Consider the following 17,251-nt stretch of genomic DNA (forward strand, 5'->3'; position numbering starts at 1 on the left):
ATATTTCAATACCATTTCTAAGCAGGATAACGAAAAATGCTTGTATCATATGACCCAGGGAAATATAGGGATAATTAGATTGAGCCCGTGAAATTCCCATCAAGAAAGGTAAATATTGGCGATTACATATGATTCAACAGAATACATATAGCCCTATGTTTTAGGGCCCTGGCTAAGGGTATAAGTTCCTTGGAATACAGTAGCTGCAGAGGATGGGTAGGGTCTAGGAGAGACAACATCAAAATCTACCCTGTGTCTACACAAAAGTGGTGGGACAGTCTAGCCAGAGTTGAGACAAAACAGGAAAGAATTGATGGATGGGATTTTGAGGACTGTTGTTACAAATACAGTCAGTTTTTGCCACTCAATCCTTTTGTCGTTCCTGAAGAACTAGGACCAAGCCTTGTGAGTCCTAGCAGTGGCTAAAATGGTGCTTCATTTCTGTCTTCTATGAAGTACTGATGCCATTTTGAAATATTAACTTTAGTAGCTAAATAAAAATTTAATTTCAACACAAGGCAGATTTCTTGCAAAAAGGAGGGTGGAGAGGTTGTTAGGTCGGTCCTTTATAAGCACTGATTTACCTTCGTATCTCTTATGGTCTCCCTCCACTCCCCCACAACTTCCCTCCACCCCCGCAACCCCCTACCACCCACACGTATACCTTACCTGAAATATATTCTGTACAATTATGTAAAACTGGTTTTCTAAACTTTAAAAACATGGCTTTTAGGTGCACATTAATTCTACAGGACTACTCTACAAGTTGCCAAAGTTTGAAAATTCCATGGAATACTGTGGACAAAGTTTTTCCTATTTTCAAGGAAAATTTGTGAAAGGCTTTGAGTAGTAGTAATCTTATGCATGTATTCATTTCATTTTTTTTAATTTAATTTTATTTTATTTTTGAGACAGAGTCTCGCTCTGTCGCCCAGGTTGGAGTGCAGTGGTGCAATCTCAGCTCACTGCAAGCTCTGCCTCCCGGGTTCACGCCGTTCTCCTGCCTCAGCCTCCTGAGTAGCTGGGACCACAGGTGCCGGCCAACATGTCTGGCTAATTTTTTTGTGTTTGTATTTTTAGTAGAGACAGGGTTTCACCATGTTAGCTAGGATGGTCTCGATCTCCTGACCTCGTGATTCGCCCACCTCAGCCTCCCAAAGTGCTGGGATTACAGGCGTGAGCCACCGCGCCCGGCCTCTTATCTTTATGAGTCATGATTATACCCTATTTTTAAAATCATCTTTTATAACATTATCAACTATACTTTGATGATGTCATTTTTCCAGGATATGCCAAGAGGTCATGGTCACTGACTCCTTAAGATTGGAGTCTGACATATGCCTGACAGAGAGTCAATTGTTTAAGGTTATTGAAATTGACTTCATACCTTAAGAAAAAAAAAGAACCCCAGGTCTTGCAGAAGAAGATATACATTCACAGCACAGTAAGAATCATTTGAAATACATTTTTAATTTTTGAAAAATCAATATTTAATCTACAAAATATTTTGTTACATGATTATTAAGGCTCAACCTGTTTTGTATTTGCATTGACAGAATATAAAACCATACTTTAAGTAAAACATTATAATAGTCATTGTTAAGAAAGGCCTTCTAACTGAATTTATAAGAAAAGGGGCTGTATCACAAGCATAGCTCTGGAATGAAGGGAACTAACATCCTAGAACTGTCTAATATATACATCAGGTTGTAAAATTCCAGCCTTTATTTATGTGCTGGAAAGTATCTTTTTTACATATCTTTTTTTAATGGATGAACTCTTGTGATTCCCACAGAAAAAGGAAATGTCCTTAAATTTAGATCTGCACAAATGATCTACCCATGAATTCATTTACACTGTTAATGTGATCCTGTAACTGGAAAAGTGAGCAGACGAGTCACAAACTGGTCAGCTCCTTGGAAGTCTGCTCATTTGACTCCAAAATGGCCAAAGTCACAATGGAATGATCTAAAGCAAAATGAATGCTAGAAAGGAATCTTTCCTCCCTCATTCCTTTCCTTCCCCGCTTCCCTCCCTTAAAAGCAAGGGTTTTTTGAAGATCACTATTCCAGCAAGGGCAGTTCTACTTAATTTGAATCCTACCTGATTTTTCTCCTAGAGTTCTGTAGTCACATCTGACCTCTTGCCAGTTCTGAGGTCAGAAGAATTGAATAAGCCTCCCCTCTCTACACAGAATGTTAATTTAACACTAAGTAATGAATATTTAAGGATCCTAATAGATGTGTAAATTAACAATTATGCCGTAACACCCCGCTGTTAATGCTTTCACCCTCTGCATTGCCACAGACACTCCATTTGGGCTTTAGTCCAGCTTTTTTATATTGTCAACACTGAATCTTGAGATGTCCTGTAGGCCCGGTGGCTTGTGAGTGAATAACCCTGGCAGGGAGGGATACTAGTCGACCTGTGAAGCATGGGGGGCAATTAAGTGAACCCTCTGCTGAATATATTTTGAGGTGTAAATAGTCATTAAGTTCATCCTAATCAGACTGTGAGTTCTTTGTCGCAGGATGCCATAAAACACACTCAGAAAAGAATGGCAGTAATTAACCCAGCTAACTTCACTGGGACCATGGGTAGCATCAGTTTCGGCCTGCCTCCGTATTTGTTCTGAGCAGACTGAAGTCACTCTAGAGTACGCCCACATCAGATGATAAGAAAAGATGGTGGAATTTTTTTAAATGACATACACAGATTTGCCCTACTCTATATCAACAGTGAGCCTCAAGCATATGATATTATAAGCAAGGCATCAAATGTAGTTTAAAAGAGAAATAGCAGCCGGGCATGGTGGCTCATGCATGTAATCCCAGAACTTTGGGAGGTCAAGGCTGGCGGATTACCTGAGGTCAGGAGATCGAGACCAGCCTGGCCAACCTGGGGAAACTCCATCTCTACTAAAAATACAAAATAATTTTAGCTGGGCATGGTGGCTTGCACCTGTAATCCCAGCTACTTGGGAGGCTGAGGCAGGAGAATCGCTTGAACCCAGGAGACGGAGGTTGCAGTGAGCCAAGATCATGCCACTGCACTCCAGCCTGGGCAACAGAATGAGACTCTGTTTCAAAAAAAGTAAAAAATAAAAACAGTAATAGCAATTCCTTTCAACCAACCATCACCTTTTGCATCCTTTGCCTTTAGAGTAAAATAATGAAAAGCAATAAAATCTGCTGATTGATACAGACCATCATAAATGTTTGTCTTAATCTGTTTTTGAACAGATTGCAATGGATGTAACATAATATTAAATAAAACACATGAAATAAACTCTGTAGGCCAACACATAAATGTTATTTGGAAGAACATTAAATCAGTTTTGACTCAAAACAAATCTAGCAAATAGAAAAAAAACCTCCTAATTATGTTTAAGATTCAACATAAATTGAAGGCATATTAATACCACATGGGGGAGTTTGTTTTTCAGACTACAAATAAATCTGGAAAATAGATTCCATACATTTTAAAATTCTCACTTTTCACTGTAAATGCTAAAAGAAAATTATAAATGGAATTATAGCTACTAATGCTATTGACTTTTCATTAAAAACCAAACCATTATAGTCATTTACCTGACTCTGAAGAATAAAAATGTTGCCTCTTAGAAATCTGGGTAAAGTACCAAGTATCTTTCACTTTGCTCACCTTAATGAAAAATACTCCAAAATAAGCAGAATTAGCATAAAATAGCATGATAGCAGAACTAGTATAAAATAATCATCATGTGATTTAAACTTCTACTCAAGAGAGGCTTGTGTTCATTACAAATAATACTTTATCAAAATATATCCTTAGAGTCTGTACTTTTGGAAAATAGTATTTATAAATTTTAAAAATTCATCTTTAATATCTATAAATATTTTAACTAGTGTCTAATACTCAGATTCCATTTTGAAAGGAATCCTGCCAAGTGAAAGGAAATACGTCTTAGTGATTTATACTAAAATATGTAGGACAACAGAAATAGCTTCTTTGCAGCACACACTAGAATACAAACACATTTTGAAAATGACAATACAGTAGGAGAGAGACAGGTACCAAATATAGCCAATTATTACTTACCAATGTGGTAAGAGGACAGGAAAATAAGTAATTCAAAAGCACAGATACTTCCAAATCTACATTTTAGCCTGTAGTTTCAACATCATTCTATACCTAGCCACATTTCAGAGGCAAGCAAGAGGGAAAATTAAGTATTTTGGTGTATGTCTCCTTTGATTCCCTCACCCTCTAGTACAGGCACTAACCAGCAAGAAGAGATGGGAAAAAATAAAGACGGCACCTCAGTAATCCAGGGAGCAAAACAATCAGCCACTGAGTAATCAAAAATCAAACAGGCTGCAGGGTCACACAATGAGTAATTGTGCCTTTGAGTTTCAATAGGAAGCAAAACATCACACAAATTATAGAAACATTTTAGATCGAACCCCTAGGACAAAAACATATGAAAAGCATAAAACACAGATTGTTCAGTTTTAGGTCTAAACTTCTCTAAACACAGTCATCAGACCTGTCTTAAAACCACTGTTCAGAAGTCATTTCCACTCTACAGTAGCAGGACTTGGTGTGGTGTCGGTGAATTACATATTTGACAAGTGGGCTGTCATCATAAACTCTCGCTACTCCTACTGAGTTATGCAGTCACCAATTTTATCTGGGTCTTCTCCATCGATTTTAATCCACTTCTTTTCTATTTCAACCTGTTATGCAAAAGCAAAACATAGGCAGCATTAACAAATGCAACGCAGCACTCACACCTCTTCAGTCCTATTTTATACATGCGGCACAGACTCCACAAACCTCACCCTTTGGACACAGACACAGCCCTCTACCCTCCTACAGCAGCTTCCAAGTGAGGCACTCTGCTCTCCTGTTGAACAACAGAGCCCCCCACAAATCCTCCCCGCCAGGGTCAAATCTTCAAGAGCACCAAAACTGTCTTCTAAGTCAAACGTAGTTTTTATAAAATGTGTACAGAATACATATATTGAGAAAAACATTTACAGATCTGACTAGACATATGACCAATTATCCCTCCCCCTGAATATATGGCTGTATCTTATATCTAGCCATTGGCTCCCCTGAGATTTATAATGCACCCAATTATCTAACTGAAACAAACCAGCTTACAAACTATTAGGTTGGTGCAAAACTAATGGCAAAAACCGTGATTACTTTTGCAGCAAACTAATAGTAAGCCAGCTGGGCCAAACCATCTGCTTTTCATCATTTTTGTCTCAGCTCAAACGTCACATCCTCCCGGAGGTCCTCCAGGACTACCCCAGATAAAGTCCTCCGGTCGTTCTCTATCCTGTTACCCTATTTTATTATCTTCTTATAATTTGTCGTTAGTTGAAATCATATTATTTATTTATCTACTAACTGTTTTTCATGTCCCCCCACTAGAAACTATGCTCCATGAGGACAGGGACTTTGTCTCTCTGTTCACACCGCTGTGTCCCTGCATGTGGAGCGGTATCTGGCACTTTAAAACTGTAACAGAGAATTACTGAATGGAAGAAAACGTTTTGAAACTGCCGCCAGGTGCAGATCAACTAGTAAATGCCATTAAAGCTAGAGATACTTTGTAATTTTTAATTGTCCACTAAAACTGCATGAAGCTGGCACGTCCTGTGAATAAGAAAATAAGTATAAATGTAGTCTCCATGCGAACTTAACCTACATTTCAGTCACACATAATAGTTATATACCTAGTGTTACAGGTCAGGTTCCCCAAGAAATAGACTCTGAGATGGAGATCCGTGTGCAGAAAGTTTACTGGAGAGTGCTGTTGAGTTCAACATTCACGGAAACATTGCAGGAAATGAAGCTAAATGGGCAGAGAGAGAAGCTGGGCTGCCATGTAGTCAGAATGAAGGCTTCTGCCCATGCCCTGGAGAGCTGAAGCTGGGCTGACCTACAGAGTTAGCCCAAGTTGATGCAAAGGTGTCTGTCCACCCCTGCCTAGATTCCAGGAAGGAGACATGACCTCGGGGAAGGCAGCTATCTTCAGCCGAGGCAATTCCCACATGCCGGGGAAATACATCCTTCAGGTCACAGCACTACCTATCACTACCTTTATCAGCAGAAAAAGGTAACTGGACCCAAACATAGACTTCTAAACAGATAGTCCAAAAATAAAGAAAAATCCTGACTCACATTACTATAGTATAGGAAACCCAGTTGATATTAACGATGTCATCTATAATATCACTATTTTTAATAGAAATAAATGAGTAGGAAATCAGAATGGCATTAATCATTGCTGCAAGTCAAGCAACACATAGATTTTAAAATGCTATTCGAGGGGCACACGTCCTCAGGACCTCCTGAGGGCTGTGTCACAGGCAAAATTTAAATTTTTAAAAAATAAAATAAATGATACTAGAAATTATAAAATGTTGCTCATGTGAAAGTCAGAAGGGAAACATAAATTCTAAACCGAACCACCTGTCTGTAATGCAATGTCTAATTTTTGTGATTTTTGAAATATTTTCTAGTTATAAAATACGTTTAGGTCACGTGTGGTGGCTCACACCTATAATCCCAGCACTTTGGGAAGCCGAGGCAGGCAGATCATGAGGTCAGGAGTTTGAGACCAGCCTGGCCAGCATGGTGAAACCCCATCTCTACTAAAAATACAAAAAATTAGCCAGGCGTGGTGGCAGGAGCCTGTAATCCTAACCACTCGGGAAGCTGAGGCAGGAGAATTGTTTGAACCCAGGAGGTGGAGGTTGCAGTGAGCCGAAATCGTGCCACTGCACTCCAACCTGGGCAACAAAGCAAGACTCCGTCTCAAAAAAAAACCAAAAACAAACAAAAAAAACCTTTTAAACAAGACCAGCAAGATACATCACCATTTCAAGATACTGTGGGAAATATGTGGCAGAGGACATCCATATACGTACGAAACTTGAGGATAAGGAGGGAAAACAAGTTTAGAAACAGATGTAAGTGTATGTCCTCCTTTAGTTCATCTGCCTAAGAATGTCTGTCCTAAGTTCATCAGAAGAGCTGATGGCAAACATTTAAAACCACCATAATACCAGGCTGGACATGGTGGCTCACACTTGTAATCCCAGCACTTTGGGAGGCTGAGGCAGGAGGATCACTTGAGACCAGGAATTTGAGACCAGCCTGACCAACATAGTGAGATCCCATCTCTATTTAAAAATTTTAAATAAAACTTTAAGCTACCAATAGGCTAGGCATGCTGGCTCATGCCTGTAATCCAGTACTTTGGGAGGCCGAGATGGTCAGATCACCTAAGGTCGGGAGTTTGAGACCAGCCTGGCCAACGTGGCGAAACTCCATCTCTACTAAAAATACAATAATAATAATAATAATAATAATAATAATAAATAATAATAATAGCTGGGCATGGTGGCGCCTGTAATCCCAGTTACTTGAGAGGCTGAGGCAGGAGAATCGCTTGGACCCAGGAGGCGGAGGTTGCAGTGAGCCAAGATCATGCCACTGCACTCCAGCCTGGGTGACACAGTGAGATGCCATCTTAAAAAAATAAATAAATAAATACATAAACTGAAAACTACCATAATAGAGAAACTCGGCATTTCCTAAAGCATGCTGCACAGAATACTATTCCACAAGATAGGGATAAGTGTTTTATATACACACACCCACATAGACAAGACACAATAGCCAATGAATTGGAAAAACTGGGTTAACTAAGTTTAACAAGTTTCCTTATTGCAGGACTTCTTGGGGGCCTTTATTTAACATTAATTTAGTATATGGCATTCCCTAACTTATTTTTTTCTTGGATAATTATTTGGGACATGTGTTCTGCAGCACATATTTTGAGAAATTGTGCCCTAACATCATAATTTTTCTTATAAATATACTTCTAAAATGTAGATTCATTTTTAATATACATTTTTCATTGAGAGCTAAATTATTAAGTGTTCCCAACATTCTCCAGAAGGGAGAGGAAGTGCTAAGCTCACTGGTGGCCATCAAGTTTCCAAAGCTGAGATCCTCTCTAGGGCAAATCCCACCACACATATACACACACACAACACACACACGATCACAAAAGACAGCAAAACAAATATTTAAAGCCAAATCAGGTCACAGTTCTGGAAGCTGTGGGATGTACCTGGATGTTGTAGCAAGCTCGCTGCTGAACATGTTTCTGTGGCTGGACATCACTCTCCACCCCCAGAGACCTGACCTCTGTCTTTGAGGCACAGGTGTCAGGCACGGAAAACTCAACAGTAGCAAATGGATACCAATCAGAGGGAATTTCTTGGTCTGATCCAAGCTCTAATTTGTATGACAGACAATGAGGATGATCAAGACCTTGAGGAAAGAAAAAATCAAATAGTCAAAGTATTTTAATGGCCATTGAACATTTCTCTTCAACATAAAAGGCATTCATCTCTCTTACTAAGGAATTTCATTAGCACTGCAGCAGTGCAAATTCCATTTAAACAACATACCATGAAAATCTACGATTTTGCACTAACTAGGGGAAAGCTGTCTGCGATTTTTAAGTGCTAGCTTTAAAAGTATGACTTTATTACTGTTTTGAATGAGTGGTAAAAATTTAAAAATAGAAAAAATAAAAAATATATTACTATACGCAGGCACAGATGAACTCCTAAAAACGTTTTCAATTAGAAGTATTACTAATATTAATTAGAAATATTACTATATTTATATGTTAGTATATAATATATAATATAATCATATTATTACTATATTATAATACTAATATAATCTGCTAAACATTTATATTAAGCAATATTGTTTAATATTAATGTTTAATTTATATTAAACAATATAGTAATATTGCTAAACTTAATTGTTTTCCTTAATTAAAAGATATGAGTAATATTTATATTAAACATAATCATTTGGCCACAATGTGCTCAAGACCTGTACAAGCCTCTTTCTCTTAGACTAACATCTTATAATTATTAATTTATTCATTTTCTTACAATCTATTTATAGATAACTCAAAAATAAACATCCCAAATTAAGTCATATTTTTAAATTCTGATTTTTAAAAGCTAAACTTAACTTTTCAGAAAATGTTCCAGGCCAAGAATTCTTTTTTCGGTGGAACAAATTATTTTTCCCTACTCTAATTCTCACTCATCTTTCCAAAATACTTTGACTGAAACAGCTATAGAGAGTGGAAATGGACATATTGGCCTTGAATATTTTAATCTAATATTGGTTTTCACTCAATTTGTCACTTATTGAGAATCTATGCTATGCCAGGCCAGGTTCAGTGCCAGACCCAGAGATATTGGATATATTCAAAGATTTTAGATGAGGGTCATAGAGTATGTGTGTGTGTGTGTGTGTTATAAAGAAATGAAAAATATTTTCATTGTAATCACTGTAGCAGCTTTACAAACATTCTGTGATCCTGTTGCATTGTTCATGGCATCTCCATATCCAATGTGGCTATCTTTACTTAAATAAATGTATGACATAAGAGTAATTTCAAGAACCAAATTAAATTACTGTACCACTGACATAGTTGGAGAAACAGCATTCCCATCAGAATATAGCTTTAGGCACAAAAACAAGAGTTTAAAGGATTTCACTTAATTCTTAAAAGATAAATTACCTTTCCTTCCATACAACCTGTTTCTTGTAGAGTGACTAATAGAATTCTAAGGCTGTAAAAAGCCTTGAAAAGTCATCAATCAATTAACTAACAGATGCTCATTAGCCACCTCTACCACTTACAGAAAGGGTAGGACAACAGTGGCCTCTGAGGTGCTCTTAACAACCTGGATCACTGCAGGCAAGTGATAACTTCATTCTCATACACACATACCCAGAGAGATTCCACTCCATTACTCTTTCTAGTCCTCTGCCTGCAGTGAGGATACAGTAAGTTCATTTACACTTACTGCAGGCACTCCTCAGTCTTGTTATGGCAAAGTGATTAAGGCTAGGGTTACAAATTGCTTATCTCTCTGAGCCTCAGTTTCTCCATCTGAAAATGTGGATAATGAGGATAACCTGAACCTTATAAGGGCTGTTGTGAGGATTAACCAGTTCATACACATACAGCACTGGGGCAGTAGTATTCTATAGCAATATAGATGAGCTAGACATATTATTTTGTGAAGTGCTATTCAATTATAAAGCCAGAATTATTTAATTACTATAATTTTGCTAATAAAGGGACTGTGAATGCTACACATTCAGAGTCAAAAATTATACTAGACATGATCTGATTTGATACTCACACTTTATAAGAAAAACTTATTTGGGGAAATTTTACGACGAAAACTGAAGAAAAGAACTAAACCCAAGTTGAAGACTCAGTGCTACAAAAGTGTCAGAAACAAAACCTTTCTACCTGCTTTTCTTTAAAAATGGTAAAAGAAAGCCTTTTTCCTTTCAAATTTTCCGGCTTATTTTTTATGGCTTTTGAAAATGCTAAATGCTCTACAATGTTTAGTAACACACTCCCTCTTCAGACTTTGTGCTCCATAGGGACAGGTGTCATGTCTGTCCTTAGCACAATGTCTGTCATGTTTGGGGCTTCACGGAGTATTTGTCAAATTCACCAATTAATGAATAAAAGATAAAGGAGGCCGGGCGCGGTGGCTCAAGCCTGTAATCCCAGCACTTTGGGAGGCCGAGGCGGGCGGATCACAAGGTCAGGAGATCGAGACCACAGTGAAACCCCGTCTCTACTAAAAATACAAAAAATTAGCCGGGCGCGGTGGCGGGCGCCTGTAGTCCCAGCTACTCAGGAGGCTGAGGCAGGAGAATGGCGGGAACCCGGGAGGCGGAGCTTGCAGTGAGCCGAGATCGCGCCACTGCACTCCAGCCTGGGCAACAGCGTGAGACTCCGTCTCAAAAAAAAAAAAAAAAAAAAAAAAAAAAAAAAGATAAAGGAAAATCATGTTATCTCAGTGCTGACCACCAGGGGGAACTGTCCAGCTTCGGTCATTGTTCTCTCAACATCATTCCTTTTCTTAGGATGGGGGATCAGTAAATCACAAAATCTTAGGTCTAGTTGCTATCCAGTCCCTCTTGAACCAAAATATTTTACATCTGAAACTGAAACTGAACTGTTAGAGGGCCAAAGGGAATGAATAGCAAGAGGATAACAGAAGTGGAGGAGGAGAGAGCAACCAACATGCTGATGACAGGGCAGAGAAAAAAAGAGAAAAGTAGAAAAATTTGGAAATTAGAGGTAGATATATTTAATTGATCCTCCACCACTCTCATTCCTCTTAATAATTCTGTGCCACCATATACACCTCCTCTGGCTAACCAGCATCCTCATTTGTCTTCAGCTGTATTTCTTTTTCTTCCTTTCTCTTTCTGTCTCTCTCTCTACCACCCCAACAAAGCCTAAGCTCCTCTGCTGTCATTCACACCTTAGTATGAATGAAGTCTGTGAGTTAGTGCCTCAGGCAAACCTTTGTTGTAAAATGAGAGACGTGCCCACTGTTGAAGGAATACTAAACATTGACAAGCTGGTTAGAAGGGACATTAAGGGACCAGTACCCCTTCCCACTTTTCCAGAAATCACAGGTGATTTCCTCAATAAAAAATGTCAATCCTAATCCCTTGAATTCCCAGGAAGGCAAAAAAAAAAAAAAAAAAGTTTTATAATTAGAGCATAGTAGACTAGTTTATATGTTCTTGCCAGGTGCGGTAGTTTACACCTGTAATCCCAGCACTCGGAAGGCCAAGGTGGGTGGATTGCCTGAGCTGAGGAACTCGAGACCAGCCTGAGCAACATGGCAAAACCCCATCTCTACCAAAAATACAAAAAATTAGCCAGGCATGGTGGCACATGCTGTGGTCCCAGCTACTTGGGAGGCTGAGGTAGGAGGATGGCTTGAGCCTAGGAGGTAGAGGTTGCAGTGAGCTGAGATCTCCCCACTGCACTCCAGTGCTATTCATTCTGTTTCCATTTTCGAAGTATCTTTTCAAATAAAGCATGTTTTTCAGAAACTATCTTGAAAATGATAAAATTTTAAAGAACTTTTTAAAAACTTTTTGTTCTCTAAATACACAACTGATCTAAAAGTCATATAGAAAAATAGAGATGCATTCTGGGATCCTACTGTTCTAAGTGTGTTCCTTGGGCCAGATGCATTGGCATCACATCAGCACTTGTTAGAAACACAGTATTTCAGATCCCACCTGCTTAGTCAGAATCCACATTTGAACAAGGTGATACCTCAGCACACACAAGTTTGAGAAGCACTGCCTCAGGACAAAGATTTCCTTTCTGCTCCAATCTTATTATTACCATACTTCTCAAGAGGCAAATTAGGTTATAGCCTGCCCTGGCACCCTCTCACTCTCTGCATTGCCCTCCCCACCCCCTCAGTGGAGAAGCTTGGTGCAGGGCCCTGTAATCCCAGTTATGTCCTGCCCCAAGCCAGGCCCACAGCTGCACCATGCCCTCTGGACGCCACCTGACACAGCCCCACTGTGTTTTCCCTGGGCCTCCTCTTTGTGCACAGACCTGATCTCAATAAAGCAGCTGTGATCCCAAAGGATTTGTTCAGTGAATTATCACTGTGTAATTGACTGAAATGCCTGTAAAATGTTGTCCTGTGTGGGCCTGGTGATATGACAGTTTTACAAAAGAATTCCTGAAGGCCAAGATCAGGTTCAGTCAGTTTCCCTGGAAATGCCCATTCTTGTCATTGTTCTTGGTGAGCTCCACTGCTAATAAATACTCATGGGAGGCCGGGCGCAGTGGCTCATGTCTATAATCCCAGCATTTTGGGAGGCCAAACCAGGCAGGTCACGAGGTCAAGAGTTTGAGACCAGCCTGGCCAATATGGTGAAACCCCGTCTCTACTAAAAATATAAAAATTAGCCGGGCATGGTGGTGCACACCTGTAGTCCCAGCTACTCGGGAGGCTGAGGCAGAAGAATCTCTTGAACCCAGAAGATGGAGGTTGCAGTGAGCCAAGATCATGCCACTGTACTCCAGGCTGGGTGGCAGAGCAAGACTCTGTCTTATAAATAAACAAACAAATAAATAAATAAATGCTCATAGGAGAGCAATAATAGAGCTCTAGAAGACACAGGTATATGCAGAGCAGGGAGGAATGATCCCTGCCGAGGGGATCAGGTCAGTAGTTCTCAACCCTGGCTGCATGAGCCTTTAGAAATATCAATACCTGGGCCTCATCTTCACAGAGCCTGATTAGTAGGGGATGGGGCCCAAATATGGGTATGTGTTTGAAGCTTTAATGATGCTAACATGTGGCCAGGGCTGGGAAACAGATTGTAAAAGGATAGGTGATGAGAAGATCCCAGGTGATCTCAGCTAATGGCACCATTGCCCACCTATCCACCAAAGCCAGAGCCCCTGACCTTGTCCCATCCCCTCGCTTTCCCTCATGCCCATAGAGAATCTATCATCACTGAAGGGCACCTCCTCTGAATTCGCTCACCCATCTCTTGCCTCTCTCACTGCCACTGCCTTTGCTCAGCATCCCTCACCTCCTCCCAACTTGCCTGTGTCTATAATCTACTCCTAAATCTTTCCTCTGCACTGCACGCCGGCATTTCTGAAACAAGATATGATTCTGTAGCAGTCACGCCTGAAAACAACCCTGAGGCCCTGTTGACAGATAAACTTCACACCCTACAGCACGGCCCACAAGGTTTTCGTACACTGGTCTCTTCACTCACCACTCCCTCAGCCCCAAAACTTAGGTAAGAGCCCCCACCTACACACCTGTGGTTCTGCTGTTTCTTTCTTTGATGGAAACTCTATTGACTCTCCCAGCCATCAGCTCTTAAGCGAAGCCCTCCCTAGTCCCCAGGCAGTTTATCACCCTTTCCTCTGGGATCCCTAAGTGCGTCTGTTTGTCTAAGCCTGGAGCTGTGCACTTTTCCACAGTGCACTTGGGTGGCTGCTTCAGCGTCGGTCCCACCTTCTAGACTGTTAAGCTTCTGATAGAGTAGGAATCATGTCTGTGTCTGTATCTCCTAAACACTCAGCACAGAGCCTATACCTAGAAGAAATTTCGCAGATGTTTGTGGAGTAAATGAGTGAGCCTCCTTCTCAATAAATTCTTGTTGATTGAATCAGTTAACTACCCCATTAACTCTGAAAAAAAAATGCAGTGTTATAAACAGGATCATTTTCACAAAAAGCTTCATACATGTCTGCACTCCCAAAGTTAGAAAAGGTGATTGGTATGGTTTCTCAGTTTGAAAATTAAATGTGGTCACCCTGGCCAGGCTTTAGCCAAGTGCTTAGTTCCTTCAGGGCCTCCTGGAGCACCTGCTCTAAGTAGAGCAATAGGAATGGACTACAAAGGGGGCCTGTGCTCTTGTCCCTCTGACATCACGTGCACAAGCCCACAGCCTGAGCCTATTGTGCTTCTCTCTCAAAAGCATAATTACCACTTCAAGTCTATGCAAAAACTGCTTTGGACCTTTTGTTCCAGTCCCTGTGACCATCTCTATAGGATCAACAGAAAACAACAGGAGTTAGTTTATCACCCAGATTTCAAGGGAAACCTGCAGATCCAGGAGTTTCCAACAGGCATTCCAGCCTGCCTGACTTTCTGCCTGCCTCTCTTTCTCTTTTTGTTTAGCAAAACAAAAGCTAATACTCTGATTTCGTTTAAACCCTCTAACCTAAAACTAGCACAAATAACTTTTAGAATAGACCATTTGGAACCTTGTATGAAGACCTCCAAACTGGTTTCTCTGGCATGAAGATGCAAATGGTTCAATTTGCCTCTCTAGCTAAGTTATAAAAGAAAGCAGGGGCCAGGCACGGTGGCTCACACCTGTAATCCCAGCATTCTGGGAGGCCGAGGCGGGTGGATCACCTGAGGTCGGGAGTTCGAGACCAGCCTGGCCAACATGGTGAAACCCCATCTCTATGAAAAATATAAGAAATCAGCCAAGTGTGGTGGTGTGGGCCTGTAATCCTAGCTACTTGGGAGACTGAACCACTAGAATTGCTTGAACCCAGGAGGCAGCGGTTGCAGTGAGCACCACTGCACTCCAGCCTGGGCAACAGAGCAACAGTCCATTTCAAAAAAAAAACAGAAAGCAGGAAACATTATCTCAGTGGATTATATCATGGTATCATGGAAGATACCGACCTTCCCTCCCATCACAGCAGAGTTGATCAGAATGTGCTGTTTGAAGCCATTCACTGTGACCACGCTGCACCATCACCACCTCACTCTGCCCTAAGGCTGAGCTATCCTTGCTAGTTTGGGGGAACTGAACATAATTAATGTGATTCTTGAGAATGCTGTGGGGTGAAATTTGGCATTAATGAAGAAGGGTGTGGGGTGTCAGGAAGAAAGACAATGTAGGAACTTCCCTTCCGCACAGGGTCTTGGAGCTCCTCAGCTCACCACGCCTGTGTCTCTCACCTGAAGGATCCTGCCCATAGCTCAAGCTCTCATCAGTCAACAGATGTTAAAGCAACAAACAGAGAGTCATGGACAGGGTCCCATGGCCTCCAGGGTGCAGGCAGTGCTGCCCCTCAAGTCAATTGTAGTCTGGGGCTTGCTCTTCTGGTTCTACAACTTTACAACACCTGGAGAGTAGTGTTCTTCCCTCTGGCTACACCTTATATCTGGAGAGATCTTCAAACAAATACCTGGCTCCCTCCCCCAACCCCTGCCAGAGATTCTGGTTTAATTAGCATGCAGTGAAGCCTGAACATTGAGATTATTTAAAAGCTTTCAAGTTATTCTAATATAGTCAGGTTTGGCCAGGCATGGTGGCTCACACCTGTAATCTCAACATTTTGGGAGGCCAAGGCGGGTGGATCACTTGAGGTCAGGAGTTCAAGACCAGTCTGGCCAACATGGGAAAACCATGTCTCTACTAAAAATACAAAAATTAGCCAGGCATGGTGGCTCATGCCTGTCGTCCCAGCTACTCAGGAGGCTGAAGCTGAAAGAATCACTTGAACCTAGGAGGCGGAGGTTGCAGTGAGCTGAGATCACACTGCACTCCAGCCTGGGCAACAGAGTAAGACTCCATCTCAAAATAATAATAATAATAATAATAATATAGCCAGGTTTGAGAAATACTGCCATAAGGCCACCCCAAAGAAAAATGCTTCCTCTGAAGTCCACAGCCTGGAGGGTCCTAGATGAGCTTAAATTTCTCTGAAGGACTACAGCAGCTGTGAGCCATCTGGAAACAGGGATCAGATTTTTATTTATCTTTACCCCCAGCACTTGATGTGGCACTTGGTACACAGTAAGTGCTCAGTAAAGATTTGGATGGATGGGCCAGGCGCAGTGGCTCATGCTGTAATCCCAGCACTTTGGGAGGTCGAGGCATGAGGATCACAAGGTCAGGAGTTTGAGACGACCCTGGCCAATATGGTGAAACCCTGTCTCTACTAAAATACAAAAATTATCCAGGCATGGTGGTGGCTGCCTGTAGTCCCGGCTACTCGGGAGGCTGAGGCAGGAGAATCGCTTGAACTCAAGAGGTGGAGGTTGCAGTGAGCCAAGATTGTGCTACTGTACTCTGCCTGGGTGAGAAAGTGAGACTCCGTCTCAAAAAAAAAAAAAAAAAGAAAAAAGAAAAAGAAAAGAAAAAGAAAAAACAATTTGGATCAATGGATGGATGGATGGATGGATGGATGGATAGAAGGATGAATGCATCAACTCAGGTCACCCAACTCTGCCCCCAGTTTAACTCTAGAGACCAGTGACCAGTGCTCTGCTAGGGGAAAAGAAAAAACAACAACAACAAAAAAAAACAAAAAACTTCAACTAAATAGGGAAGAGCTCTAATGTTAAAATTTGGTTTTTGACTTTATTGTATTATGCCCACTACTAACTTACTACTCCAAAATAAATGTGGTACTATAACTGTCTTTTCAAGTTCTGACTTCTAGATAATTTTTTCTTTACAAAATTTTAAAAATTAACTGAATTTTTAACACTCAAATATGTCCACCTCATTCTTTTAAAACAACCAGTTGAGGCCAGATGAGGTGGCTCACACCTGTAATCCTAGCATTTTGGGAGGCGAACGTGGGAGGATCCCTCGAGCCCAGGAATTCAAGACCAGCCTGGGCAACATCGGGAGACCCTGCCTCTACTAAAAAACAAAATATTAGCCAGGCATGACGGTATGCATCTGTAGTCCCAGGTACTGAGGAGGCTGAGGCAGGAAGATCACTCGAGCCTGGGAAGTAGAGGCTGCAGTGAGCCATGATCGTGCCACTGCACTCCAGTCTGGATAACAGAGTGAGATC

General features: G+C 41.0%; 1 protein-coding gene across 1 annotated transcript in view; it reads right to left on the bottom strand.

The window, feature by feature from the left end:
- Positions 1-1,451: 1,451 nt before the first annotated feature.
- STON1 (stonin 1) overlaps positions 1,452-17,251 on the bottom strand; it is a 65,050-nt gene continuing 49,250 nt past the window's right edge. Inside the window, exons 4-5 of the mRNA XM_074011828.1 lie at positions 8,138-8,340; positions 1,452-4,718 (exon numbers count right to left, since the gene is read on the bottom strand). Coding sequence (XP_073867929.1) covers positions 4,644-4,718; positions 8,138-8,340 — 278 coding nt within the window. The 3' untranslated portion in view covers positions 1,452-4,643. The remainder of the gene's footprint in view (positions 4,719-8,137; positions 8,341-17,251) is intronic.

Source organism: Macaca fascicularis, chromosome 13, assembly GCF_037993035.2.
Source record: "Macaca fascicularis isolate 582-1 chromosome 13, T2T-MFA8v1.1".
Lineage (NCBI taxonomy): Eukaryota > Metazoa > Chordata > Mammalia > Primates > Cercopithecidae > Macaca > Macaca fascicularis.